Genomic DNA, 14,822 nt, shown 5'->3' on the forward strand with positions numbered 1-14,822 from the left:
GATTCTGACAGCTGTTTCTGTAGTAACATACAATGTATACATTTGTATAAGACCATTATATTATATATATTATTATCTTTCGTAAAGGTGCTCCACTAATTTTGCTTTTGGTACACAGGCCATAGTGCCATGGATTTATTTTTCGGGACGCAATTAATCATGTTTTAGTATTAATATTTTTATCTTGAAGTACAATTAGAAAAATACTTATTCGTCTGCTCCTGTTTTTTGATAGAGAAAAATACCATTCTTCGGCACCATATACCATCAGTGGCACCAATATCGCAAGTTAATGACAGATTATCTTTATCAATTAGACAAGGGCAATAAAATACAGTGTAGATTTGTGTGGAGATTCCGGAAAATCGTAATGAAAACCAAACCTCTTGGAGAGAGAAGGGCATTAGTACATGTAGCTTAAAGCATGTGTCAATCTATGCAAGTAGTTAGCGAAGTTCTAGAAAAATACAAATATAGTCTCAGAAAATAGTCTTACAAATGATCAAATCTCTACCGGGGAAAAATCGCGTGTTTTACTTGACTCTACTGGTAAGTCCTATAAAGGGGAAATAGTCCAACCCGAAAAACAGGCCTTCTAGAAAACAAAGAACTGGTGAAATGCTACTACTAAAAAAAAAGCCCAACTAAAATATTGACCTGTCGGGGGAAATGTTCCCCTCCGTACAACAAGCTGAACTGTAATAGTGAAATCAGTCTACTAGGTACCTTGGTGTCTGTTCGTTGCCGTATACAATTTATGTACTTTATGAAATGATTGACAGTTATAGTCTTAGCCACCCGACAAAGTGAGCATGACCTATCGGGTAGGTCTGACATACATTTCACACCCTCCCCGGGCTATGGAGGACACTGACCCCTCGGAAGTAAAGGAATAAAAGGCTGACCTTCTGACAAGTGTCGACTGGTGATTTGACAAAGATAACGAACTAAAGAGCACCTGTCATCTTCAATCCTGGTAGTTAGGGACCGGTAGATAGGGTAGATAATTAATCAATTAACTTAATACTTGTAGAGGTACATCATTTTGTGTAATTTACAGCACACATGTACATATTACTACAGTTTCTACATAGTATGTATGTACATGTAGTACAGGAGCTGACCATATGGTTTGGCTCCCATTGTAGCCTATAAAGAGTATGATGACCATCAGGGAGTAACTTAGATCATGATAACCTATAACTTTACGCTCCAGTTACGCTTTCTCTTTATTTACATACCAATTGAATAGCATTAGTGAAAGGAAACATCTTAAAAACTGAAGTCCGGGGGTCAGTGTCCGAGTCGTTGCTCTGTGTACGTCCCTAGAAAGGCTCAATCCAATATCTCACTATTCAATTACACGTGCGTACTAAATATAGAAATCGACAAACAATTTCCCCTTTAATTAATTTTCGGAGTTGTGGATTCCTTTCTGGTAGTTTACGAGGATGTAAGTTGGAAGTGATGAGGTCTATAAGTTACAACCCGAGGATATAGGACTATCAGGTTTAGCAGCTGTACTTTATAGAGAACACAGTCCAGATGGTAGGGTTCTCCATATAATTATTACAAGGTTCAAAAATCAGAAGCTGGTGCATATAGGTAATGAAACCTACATTGGTAAACTTTGTTAACAATGACGTCTTTTATCGATATAGGACTAGGTAACTCTATATGTATACCTCTCGGTGACTCTTCCAGTTAATATCATATCTCTGTATCAGAATAATTTAACTAAGTCTAGGGAATATACAGAAAGTTTTACATATGCAGAGCTCACTCCTTGCCAGAGAGAAAGTACCACAGGGACCTGGCACGAAATTTTTTAACCAACAGAATACATATATATATGTTATAGTATAATGTGTATACTGTTAGTTTAAAAAAATCGTGCCAGGTCCCTGTGGAAAGTACGTGTAACATTTCTTTGCTTTAACAATGTCGACAACATCACCTTTTGTTCTCGTCACGTAACCATACCAATAGTTAGACCACAAAATACTTTAAGAAATAACCATGCGGGTGTGTATATTCTCACAAATCTTCATCAACTTGGATTTTTCATAAGGATTCGGCTTTTGTCATGGAAATCATGGTCAACTGCGAAAAAACGTCTTATAAGATACAGAATGAATACCTTATGGTATTTATAACAATCCAGTCTGCATTCATGTACGTTATGGTTACATACAATAACATAAAACCGAATAAATGTTATTGTTTGGCAAGGTCACATAATATTCCGTGCATGGCTGTGCATGTGATTGTCCCTTCCGGGGACCAGCGAAATATTGGTACTGTATGTTAAGATTATGGCGGTCCCGCCTTTCGGAGACTCGGGTATGATACAAATATTTAAAGTCCCAATATCCGTATCTGTCTTTTATTTTTTGACGATTTAGAAGAATTTTGAAAAAAAAATCTGTTGTAAATCATGCAGAGACAGGACTAAATCGAAGTCAAGATGAGCCATAATGATTCGGAAACCTTTGATAAAAAATCAATTAAATATTGAACATCGCTAGGTGGGTCCCATTTAGTTAAACAAGCCGAAGTTAGCTTACATAACTAAACGTCGTTGTCGAGAAGTCATCTGACTACCGTAACTACGTAACGTCTGTCCGAATTTTTCCGAGAACGGGTCATGAACTTTCCTAAGTACAAGTAGACCTATCGACTTTCAAAAACATGCTGTATGTAAGTTATTAATAAATCAGTATAATATTCCTTTGTATAACTTAATTTCTCTGCATCTACATATACTAACAATCCCGGGGTCGAATCTATCTTGACTTTTTGCTGATATACGTATAGACCTAGTATAAATACGAAACAATGGTGACGTCGCAAAGCCTCATTATTCGTGACGTCATAATCAACTATTTGACGTCACAGTAGCGTTTTGAACGACGTGATTCTGGAGACACCGTATACTTTCGCAACTTCTGTGGCCAATTTTACCAACAACTATGGTAAGATTTGTCGTATTTCTTTCCATTATTTCTCTCCTGTTGTTATCCAGTTTGGCGGCTCCGTTGAGTAGTGAGGGCGATGTTATAGAAGATGTAAATGACCAGATTGAACAGACGCTCAGTCAGATTCTTGATTCGAATACCGGCGATGCTGAATTCGAGGATGACAGAAAAAAGAGAGAGACCTCTTCAATAGAAGGTAAATTGACTATATACTCTATCAAAAGAGTAAAATTCAAGTGAATTATTTTCGATAAATGTTCTTGCACTGAATATTGCTGAATTGAAGAAAACGTACAGCAGATAGGCCTACTTACGTTGGGTATTACTTACTATTAACTCACAACATATATCATGATATGAAGGCCTATTTATATCACTACGAGGACTAGTACAGACTGTAGTTGGTTGCTGTTACTTAAGCTTTGATTGCACTTTCTTACAAGTGTAATCTATCATTTGATATGATCGACAAAGTTTATTATCATTAATCAGTCGGCACAACTGAGTTGGGATAATTTAAGTCAACAGTTAGTCCGTTGACTTTTGGCTTGAAATGTGTATTTTAATCAGTTTTAACTAGAAGTCTAGTATGAGGTCGAAATGATTTTCTTTAACTGGCTTTTTTTTCAGGCGATGGCAATGACGAAAATAGCGAAGAAAATGATGAAGATTCTCCGGACGAAGTTCGCAAGAAGAGGAGTATCTTTGATGAGGTAAAGGAACTAATGAAGTAACGTAATGAACGTTAATGGCAGGCGATCAGTTATCGCTGAGTACCAATATAATTCTCGCCATCGCATCTGTATCAGTACGATATCCACGCAAATATAGAAAATAAAGCCTTTTTCTGATAGAAGATACTACGATGCTGATTTCCACCAAAAATATCTCAAAAGTCGTCTGTGATCATACACCATAAATGCGATGGCGAGCCTGGGAATTGGTACTCGGCGAGAAATGGTCGCTTGCCAGTTTAGGATTATCTACCAGAACCCTATACTACAGTATTTGGGCACAATTCATTTGTTGAAGAGATGATAAGCTTAATCCACAATAGTATGACGTTCTGTCAATATATAGTATAATGATATGAAAAAACCTATATAATATAAAGACACCTGGTGTTTTATATAGTTTATAGGGGTATTTTTTATATATTTATACTATATATTATTGACAGAACGTCAAACTCCTGTGTTTAATCCAAGCTTTCATCCATTGATATAGATACTGGCAGGCGACTTATTCAAGTACCAACTCTCGCCATCGCATACATGTGTCGTCATCTCATCATGTGCACTTGAATGGTGAGTACCCATTCTCGCCTTCGCATGTGTACGTGGATGGTGAGTACCCATTCTCGCCATTGCATGTGTTCTTGCATGGTGTGTACCTATTCTCGCCATCGCTTGTATTCTTGCATGGTGAGTACCCATTCTCGCCAACGCATGTGTCGCCATCGCTTGCGCACTTAATTGGTGAGTACCCATTCTCGCTATCGCATGTGTACTTCTTGCAAGTTGAGTAGCCATTCTCGCCATCACATGTTTATTTGGATGGTGAGTACCCATTCTCGCCAATGCACGTGTCGCCTTCGCATGTGTTCTTGCATGGTGAGTTCCCATTCTGGCCACCGCATGGTACTTGGATGGTGAGTACCCATTCTCGCCATCGCATGTTTATTTGGATAGTGAGAACCCATTCTCGCCAACGCATGTGTCGCCATTACTTGTGTTCTAAATTGGTGAGTACCCTTTCTCGCCATCGCATGTGTTTATGCATGGTGAGTACCCATTCTTGCCATCGCATGTGTACCTGGTTGGTGAGTATCGCCGTCGCATGTGTACTTGGTTGGTGAGTATCCATTCTCGCCGTCGCATGTGTACTTGCATGGTAATTCGTCATTCTCGCCATCGCATGTTTATTTGGATGGTGAGTACTCATTCTCGCAATCGCATGTGTACGTGGATGGTGAGTACTCATTCTCGCAATCGCATGTGTACGTGGATGGTGAGTACTCATTCTCGCCATCGCATGTGTACGTGGATGGTGAGTACTCATTCTCGCCATCGCATGTGTACGTGGATGGTGAGTACTCATTCTCGCAATCGCGTGTGTACGTGGATGGTGAGTGCCCATTCTCGCCATCGCATGTGTACATGGATGGTGAGTATCCATTCTCGCCATCGCATGTGTTCTTGCATGGTGAGTACCCATTCTTGCCATCTCATACTTGTATTTGGATGATGAGCACCAAATCTCGCCATCGCATGTGTACTTGGATGGTGAGTATCCATTCTCGCCATCGCGTGTGCACTTGGATGGTAAGTCCCCATATTCGCCATCGCATGGCGAGAATGGGGATGGTGAGTACACATTCTCACCATCGCATAATTACATGGATGGTGAGAACCCATTGCATGTTTATTTGGATGGTGTCGCCATTACTTTTGTTCTAGATTGGTGAGTACCCATTCTCGCCATCGCATGTGTACGTGAATGGTGAGTACCCTATCTCGCCATCGCATGAGTTCATGCATGGTGACCGTGAGTACCCATTCTTGCCATCGCATTCGACTTGCATAAGTTGCATGGTGAGTACCCATTCTCGCCATCGCATGTGTACTTGGATGGTGAGTATCCATTCTCACCATCGCATGTGTACATGAATGGTGAGTAACCATTCCCGCCATTGCATGTTTATTTGGATGGTGAAAACCCATTGTCGCCAACGCATATGTCGCCATCGCTTGTGTTCTGAATTAGTGAGTATCAATTCTCGCCATCGCATGTGTACGTGGATGGTGAGTACCCATTCTCGCCATCGCATGTGTACGTGGATGGTGAGTACCCATTCTCGCCATCGCATGCGTATTTGGATGGTAAGTACTCATTCTTGCCATAGGATGTGTATTTGGATGGTGTGTAGCCATTCTGGCCACCGCATGCGTATTTGGATGGTGAGTACTCATCCTCGCCATAGGATGTGTATTTGGATGGTGAGTACACATTTTCGACAAGGCATGTATACCTTAGATTGTGAGTACTCATTCTCGCCACCGCATGCGTACTACTACATTTTGTATGATCACACTCGAAATTTCAGGCATTTTTTGAGGAAATTAGCGTTGTAGTGTCATTTATCAGAATATGACAATACACAACGTCAATATGTCTATCATGACGTCACGATAACGTATGGATTTCGCGCCATTCTCGGTTTTTCTCATAGTTGTATGCAAAAAGTATTGGCCAATCATATAGCTATTTATTTATTATTTCTTTGTTTTCATGTACTAAATCTGGCATTCTGATTACCACTAGGACAAAAAATCCGAGAATGCCGAGAAATGCCGACTTTATCGTGACGTCACAATAGAAACAGTGACATTGCGTTTGTGGAGAAATAATCCCTTGGAAAATCAATGGAATTGTACGTGTAAACGTATTTTATTTAATTAAGTAGTCTAGAAAATTAATTATGAACTTTTATATTACTATATTTTATTATTTCATCGTGAGAGAAAAATTGTTTACAAACTGTAAAAGTCTTGTCTGTAAAAGTTCCACCTCCTCCACCATCAAAACTATAATTTTCAACTCCTAGTAGTATCCGTGTATGTTGAACAACAATGCTATCCATCGTATTCCATGTATTACTAAAATTCTAAACTCGTAACATATTTTTCCCCAGATTTCATCGATCGGGAATCTGGACGACAATGCACCGACATCAATACAGCTAGCAAACGAAGCCAAAAATGACGACGTCGAGGAGAACAGTGATGACGATGATAATGACGATGACAAAGACGATGAAAATGATGACAGGAGGAAGAGAGATGTCGATTCACAGATAGAGGAAGAGGATGAGGACGAAGACGATCAGCTGCTGAGTAGAAAGAGGAGAGACACGGAAACGGAAGATAGTGATGATGAAGAAAATGATGACGACGATGATGACGATGAAAACATTGTATCAATTCGAAGAAAGAGAGATACGGGCATTAGTGATGATAATGAGTCAAATGAAGACAAACCCATTGCTAATGTCAAGGTAGCCCCTGTTGATGCCTCGGGCCACGCGCTAATTACTCGTAAAGTGAGGGATGTAAGTAGCAGTGCAGACAGCGATGATAATGACGACGACGATGAGGAAGACGACGAGGACGAGGACGAGGACGACGATGGCAATGATAAAAGCTCTGTCAGGAAAAAGAGGGACGCAGAATCTAATGAGAAATCGACAGCTGAAAACAAGCCTACGCACAGTGTCGATGATGACTTGATTGAGAGTGAAAAGGAGAGAACAAGGAGGGATTTATCAACAAAGAAAGACAATGAAAACGAAGATGATGATTCTGAGGAGGACGACGACCAAGACGATGATGATGATGCTGATGATGATGATTCCAAGATAGTCAGAAGAAAACGCGATGTAGGTGACGATTCAGATAACGAGGAATATGATAATGACGATGATGACGATGACGATTCTTCAGAGAGACGAAGACGTGAAGCAATTGATGAATTGATAGGTTTCGATGATGGTGACGATGATGACGAAGGCGATACTATAAGAGTAAGAAGGAAAGCCCCAGTAAAGCCCACATCTACTGCCCCATCATCCTCTAACACGACTGCTCCGACCGCTTCTCCATCTTCGGATAGCGCTCTCCAGGCCCTCCTGAAAAAGTCAGATGCCACTCCGTTCACTGCATCTTCATCAAACGGCGATGATGATGATGAAGATGATGACGACGACGATGATGATGACAATGCCGACGACGATGATGATGACGATGATGAAAATGATGATGACAACGATAATGACGATAAATCGTCAGATAAGAAAAAGGAACTAGAAAAAGAACTCCGATCCCTGGTTACTGGCATGAGTAAACAGAAAAGAGAAGCTCCAGGTAGGTACACCTACAATTCTGTAGTTGTAAGCTTGTTGGTGGCGTTTGCGATCAAGGGCCAGTTGTTCAAAGGATGATTAGTTTAATCACAAAATTTTAATTTTTTCAATTACTGCAAAACGTGATTATATCTGCACCAAAATCAGTAAGTATGTAAAGAAATGAGTTCTTAAGAATCTTGTAAAAGTTTCTAAAATTTCTATTACCAGAAATTATTTTATCTTGATTTGCAAATTGTCGCTAAACCAAGATTAGCCTAATCAGCTTTTGAACACCTGGGCCCAGAATGACGTGCCGAGTTCGTGGTTAGGGGTGACTTGGAGATGGTAGTGTTTGAGGTGACGCAAATATACATATTAATGTTCGGTATTATATTGGGATCATAAGTTTAAACTAAAAACGTTAATACATCGCGGTGGGGGCGGGCGAGATGGACATGACTCTGAGTAATACTCGTGCCACGGCGTACCGATTTTTACAGGGTTCAGTACATGAGACGGGATAGTTTTGAGGATATCGTCAGATTCTAGGTAGGGGATAACATCGATATTTTGTTACGGATACAGTAGAGATGTGGGTATAGGATGACATTTATATATTTGGTTACGGTTACAGTAGTGATTTTAGGGTATGGGATGACATCGATATATTTGATTACGGATAAAGTAGAGATTTAGTGTATTGGATGACATCGATAATGTATGTTACGGATACAATAGATATTTAGGGTATGGGATGACATCGATATATTTGGTAACAGATACAGTAATGATTTTAGGTTATGGGATGACATCGATATTTTTGGTCACGGATACAGTAGAGATTTTAGGGTATGGGATGACATCGATATTTTTGGTCACGGACACAGTAGAGATTTTAGGGTATGGGATGACATTGATATTTTTGGTCACGGTTACAGTGGTAATTTTAGGGTATGGGATGACATCGATATTTATTTGTCACGGATACAGTAGAGATTTTAGGGTATGGGATGACATCGATATTTTTGGTCACGGACACAGTAGAGATTTTAGGGTATGGGATGACATCGATATTTATTTGTCACGGATACAGTAGAGATTTCGAGGTATGGGATGACATCGATATTTTTGGTCACGGACACAGTAGAGATTTTAGGGTATGAGATGACATTGATATTTTTGGTCACGGTTACAGTGGTGATTTTAGGGTATGGGATGACATCGATATTTGTGGTTACAGATACAGTTGTGATTTTAGGGTATGAGATGATATCGATATGTGTTTGTTTTGGATAGAGTGGTTATGTTAAGGATACGAGTCACGTGGATACCTTAAGTGGTTTTCGTTACAGGTTATGCTCCCAGATATACTGATGCAGACGATCTTCAGGAAAACGATTTCCTTATCGAAAAACCGCAGCCGAACAGAAACAATACACAAAGACACACACATATATATGTCGATGAAAAGTCCGACTTTAGTATCGATGGAAATTCCCAGAAATCTTCGTCAAATACGATAGATGTTCATCCACATGCTCCGGAATTAACCGAACGCACCAGTAGTAATGACGTATCACTAGCTACCACCAAACACATGGGCGGAGAACCATCCGGACCCATAGCTGTAAAGCGTAGTCTTGACCAGCGATACTCTACGTTTTTCACGGAAAACGCAAAAAGTTTGTATATGTTTTAGTCTCAAACCTGCTCAATTTAGATTGATGAGATGTTTTACTTTTACAAATGTATCGGTTGAACGTCAGACTAGTAATTCAGAGGTCCCGAGTTCAATCCCTGGCAGAGGATTAAATTTATTGTAAATCCTGCACCCTGTTACACAAAACTCAAATGATAAACTCGTCACATCTTTTATTCTACTTTTATCTTAAAAAAGAGCTTGTTCGAATATCATTTCCAAAAGTTGAAATAACCATAACAATATTTGATTGTAACTTCGATACGATTTTGATAAATAACTACGCGTTTATATATCGATAGGTCGTGTGCCGTGGGTCGAGCCGAAGATGATGAAAAACTGCTGGGCCCAATCCATGCTGGCTTCACGTTTTGGATACTCACCTAGTTGTAATAACGATGGCTCATTCTCGCCCAAGCAGTGCTTCCTTGAGAGGTTAGTGCCTCATTAGAACTGTTCTATGACGGTATAGTCAGCATAACTGGCAAAATGTAGAACAAGTTAGAAAGAACGTTTGCCATTTATAGGCAAGAAAGGCGAATATTGTGAAATGTAGAACAGGTTAGGCCGAACGTTTATATATAGGCAAGCAAGGCGAATACTGGCGAAATGTAGAACAAGTTAGGTGGAATGTTTGCCATGTATAGGCAAGAAAGGCGAATTTTGGCGAGATGTAGAACAGGTAAGGCCGAACGTTTATGTATAGGCAAGCAAGGCGAATACTGGCGAAATGTAGAACAAATTAGGTGGAATGTTTTCCATGTATAGGCAAGAAATGTTAATCTTGACGAGATGTAGAACAAGTTAGGTGGAATGTTTTCCATGTATAGGCAAGAAATGTTAATCTTGGCGAGATGTAGAACAAGTTAGGTGGAATGTTTTCCAGTATAGGCAAGCAATGTTAATCTTGACGAGATGTTATACAAGTTAGGTGGAATGTTTTCCATGTATAGGCAAGAAATGTTAATTTTGACGAGATGTAATACAAGTTAGGTGGAATGTTTGCCATGTATAGGCAAGAAAGGTTAATCTTGGCGAGACGTAGAAAAGGTTAGGTGGAATGTTTGCGAAAATTATGGTAACTAAGGCAAGTCGTGGCGAAATATAGGACAAGTTTGACAGAATTTTCGAAAATAAAGAAGTTGAGTGAAATGTCTGCTAAATGAGAGACGATTTAGTTTGGTGTCAAACACATTTGGTGGCGGAGGCAATACAGACGTATAAGGTACATGTCGAGCGGTAGTAAAATCAGCAAAACTTTTCAGTTATCACGACAAAGTTGTTCTGTGAAAATCACCTTCTACATGTATTTATATACAAACATGGTGATCCAAAGCAATGGCACATGGAATACAAAAACACGCTATTTACAGACGTAAAAGACAAAATGATAGTTTCGCAGTTTTCAACTAGTCGCGGTATAGGTTGAGGGCTACATTAACGTGGAGATAGCAGATCCGGAATATCTCGGATATATCCAGGTTACCCGTCCGGAGGAATGTCCGATATCTTTACAATTAGCATTATCCTCTTTAATCAACTCGTGTCATCGATACGGCGCGACTTAACTGTGTGACAAACACCATCTATCATCTGGTCAGGGCAGTCCGGCCTCGCCTCTGTCCACTGACCACTAAGTTTGTGTTTGAGTGTGGATTATCAATATGATTACTGACCAGTCCATCATGTGTCCTCATAGAGAGACAAATCTCTCAGTAAACAAAATCAATAGATTGGCTAACATCCCGGGGTCTCCTTTACCCAATATCCATAGGACCCCATATATCACAGAGATAAAGGTGACCGGAAGCTGCTCTGGTCAGGTCTCACAGCCAGCAGTGACCACGTGCACGTGTTATCGCGCGAAAGAAAACCACAGTTGACCGAAAATATAGATATGGTACCAATGATAAAAACATAACACCGCATCATGTTAAATCTGTAGAAACAATCAAACAAATGGACAAACACAGCCAATCGCATCACTGTTCATGGTCAAAGATCTCACGTTTTCTTTTTCTTTTTTTTTATTTTGCGTATTGTAATTATGTAATTATGTAAATTAACACCGTTGTAAGCTCAATGGCTTCTGGAGGCGTATCCTTGTATACAAAAGAGAGCAAAGAGAAGAAGCTGCCAGTTTGTAAATTGCAAGTGTGAGTAGGACAAACATTAGATTGTCATGCGCACAACTCAACACGTGTGCAACATTCATAAATGAAGTTACAACATAGACAAATTAATAAGACACATGGTATAAGAAGCAAGTGACAGTTGACAAAAAATTGCGATTGGCGTGCGTGCTTTTTTTCTTGAGGAAAAGGGGTTGTTTCCATAACCGTTGTTTATTTGCGTGTTCAGTGTTTTGCGGGAACGACAAACTTGCGTGCATAACATTTTTTTATGTAAACTAGTTTCAAAACGAGATCAGCGCAGGTATGGGTGTTGAATCATGTATCTGACAACTCACCAAATACTTTAGAACTTGAGTTTTTGAAGTCCAACATCGTATTTCATAATGGTACTAATAATTCTTTTCACATGAGGATGTTCTATAAGCTATTATATCATATGAGTATGCGGATTTAGTGTGGTACAACATTAGTTTATATGTCAGCAGGCGTGGTCACTGTTCGACAAAGACCCTTTGACCCCTTCCTGCCTTAGAAGGCATGCAAACAAAGAGTTAACAAGACCAGATAAAGGGGATAATCCAGTGTTTAATGGTGGCGACAGTAACATCCTTCTCTTCCTAGGGTCACGTGTCCTGACACAGCTTCACATGAGGTCACTATTATACAATTTCAAAGTTAATCATGTTAATCTTATTCGCCTTTCTCTTCTCCACAGATGCTGGTGTGTCCACAAAGACGGAAGTCCCCAGGACTCGAACATAAATACCCGCTTTGTCTACTCTACCGCTGCAATTATGATGGAGTGTGCGCAAAACCCATAGACAATGCACGAACGCGTACTCTGGAAACCTTTGACAATGTACGTGTGTGCTAGAAACCATTGACAATAAACGCGTAGTCTAAAACCCATTGACAATGTACGTGTGGTCTAGAATTAATCATTGACAATGTAAGTGTATTCTAAAAACCATTGACAGTGCACGTGTTCTCTAAAACCATTGACAATAAACTCGTGCTCTAGAAACCATTGACTATAAACTCGTGCTCTGTAAACCATTGACAATGTAAATGTGCTCTAGAGTAGATTTACCTTACTGTGATAAAACAAAAGAAAAAGAAAATTATCCATGTATTTATATCATTTTGGTGTCGTTTTTCATATTGTTGTGATCTTTTCTTTCCTCCGAAAGTTGGCCATGAGCAGACTTTTTCGATACATGCTCGGGCTAACAAGGTGAAGATATTGTGTAATGTCTTCAAACGTGCCAATGTAGCACTAACATGTTTGTCTAAATCAGTGTAATGTGTTGTCCTGAACTGAAATCCTTACGAGGATTACTTTAGAATGTAACACTACTGTTAATATAGCAGTCCTCTTATAAAACCGTTTACTTTTCACTTTAGTTCGGTAACAAAGGTAAGACATTAACAAAATACGGTAACGACTTTACGGACGAGATTGTGTGGAGGCCAACAATTGTTTATCGGATGTTTGTTTGGTAAGGAGACCAAATTCAACATTCCTTGTGTGTGAACGACTATAGGTGTTAGACCAGAGACAAGCGTGGACAGGGCTGACCGGAGGTGTCGGGCGAGCCGTCAAGTGACCGATACTGGTCATTCAACACAGCAATGTGAAGAGATAGTGACCATCACTATACCTGATGTTCCTGCTCGGCAACACAGTCAACACCAGGGTACTTTCATCTCCACTAGCGTATTGGCGGGGCAGTGTGAATGGTGATAGTTATATCGGCATCCATCTAAATCACTGTCTCCGTACTATCGCAGGAAACTACTGTTGATGTTAAAACGATTCAATGCGACAAATTGGTACACAAAACAACATACTACACAAAGCAGAGATGTTTACAACCATATACACACAAAACAGGACTGTCCGCAAAACATTCATAGAAAACACACAATCTACGATCTATATACAAAATAGTTCATATTAACATTCTATCAAATCAAAACAGAACTGTCTATAAAACACATCTGTTCGAAGAAAACAGAAATGTTCCAAAAAAAGAACAGTTCCCAAAACCAGAACAGTTACCAAAAACAGAACTCATCCCAAAAACAGAACTCGTCCCACAAAACAGAACTAATCCTAAGAACATAACTATTCCAAAAACAAACCAGTTCCCAAAAAACAGAACTGCTTCCAAAAACAGAACAGTTACTAAAAACAGAACTGTTCCCCAAAAAAACAGAACTTCTTCCAAAAAACAGAATAGTTACTAAAAACAGAACTGCAGACTGAATGTATTCCAGCTTACAACGTAAAATATAACGTAAGATACAGTGTAACCGATACCTTACAAAAAATGTGTTTGACGCCTCATAAGACCAACAAGGAACGTCAGACGGGATGTAACGATTACTAGCTAAAGCTTATTGTTTATATAATTCGTCCTCGTAAGAATTTGAAAGCAAAACAATAACGTGAACCATATAACTACGCAATTTGATTTTACTACTCTGTAAACATCCCATCATCGATACTCCAGGCGTTCCAATCTATCTCATAGTAAAACTGAAGGCAGCTCAGGGGAACAAATCTCAACCGATCATAGGCCTCGAATATTTTCTTTGAAGACTACAGAGAGAGCGACGCCCAACTTCAAAACCACACAGTCATTTGATGTACATCAAAGGACTTAATTACTTGTTCTGTTCTGTTGCCTCCAATTTTTTCTATGAGATAGTACAGGGGTGTAGAGATCGTAATTGATCGGAACCCCTGGAGTATCGAGGGTGTGACCATCCAAGCAACTCTCGTACAAGAAGTCATTGCTGAACTGGGTCGTTAACATTTTAAGGTCCAATGACATCTCATTTGTTCGGACTCTTTTTTGCCGAAATGTTACCAAACCACATATATCTGATGACATTTACTTGGTTTCGGTTCATTGTAAATCTTCACGTTTATTCCAAATGTCTGTATTGACAATTTGCGCAAAAGAGTAATGGCCTACCAATTTACAATGTATTGAACTGTTCGCTCTTCTGTCGATTTTTGTTGTATCTCCACCAGAAGAAAACAAAAAGAAAACAAAGTTTGATGATGTTGGCGTTAACGCAGATTAGAAGTGTATATC

The 14,822-nt window shown here is 39.5% G+C and overlaps 1 protein-coding gene across 3 annotated transcripts; it reads left to right on the top strand.

Moving 5' to 3' along the window:
- The first annotated feature begins 2,877 nt into the window (after positions 1-2,877).
- LOC138329638 (protein starmaker-like) lies at positions 2,878-12,851 on the top strand. 3 transcript variants are annotated; one of them, XM_069276754.1, is made up of 6 exons: positions 2,878-3,174; positions 3,609-3,691; positions 6,673-7,900; positions 9,234-9,563; positions 9,883-10,015; positions 12,431-12,851. In XM_069276754.1, the coding sequence occupies exons 1-6, from the start codon at positions 2,973-2,975 to the stop codon at positions 12,534-12,536; spliced, it is 2,082 nt and encodes a 693-aa protein (XP_069132855.1). In that variant the 5' UTR covers positions 2,878-2,972; the 3' UTR covers positions 12,537-12,851. The 3 variants fall into 3 exon arrangements, with proteins under 3 accessions (XP_069132855.1, XP_069132856.1, XP_069132857.1); XM_069276755.1 differs by lacking the exon at positions 9,883-10,015; XM_069276756.1 differs by lacking the exons at positions 9,234-9,563; positions 9,883-10,015.
- Positions 12,852-14,822: the final 1,971 nt, after the last annotated feature.

The sequence above is a fragment of the Argopecten irradians genome, chromosome 8 (genome assembly GCF_041381155.1).
Source record: "Argopecten irradians isolate NY chromosome 8, Ai_NY, whole genome shotgun sequence".
NCBI classification, from domain to species: domain Eukaryota; kingdom Metazoa; phylum Mollusca; class Bivalvia; order Pectinida; family Pectinidae; genus Argopecten; species Argopecten irradians.

Excerpts from the sequence above, each read along its gene's own strand:
- LOC138329638 (XM_069276754.1), top strand. The coding sequence starts at position 2,973 with ATGGTAAGATTTGTCGTATTTCTTTCCATTATTTCTCTCCTGTTGTTA. Across the intron at positions 7,901-9,233 it reads ACAGAAAAGAGAAGCTCCAG|GTTATGCTCCCAGATATACT; the intron begins GTAGGTACACCT and ends TTTTCGTTACAG. Across the intron at positions 10,016-12,430 it reads AAGCAGTGCTTCCTTGAGAG|ATGCTGGTGTGTCCACAAAG; the intron begins GTTAGTGCCTCA and ends TCTTCTCCACAG.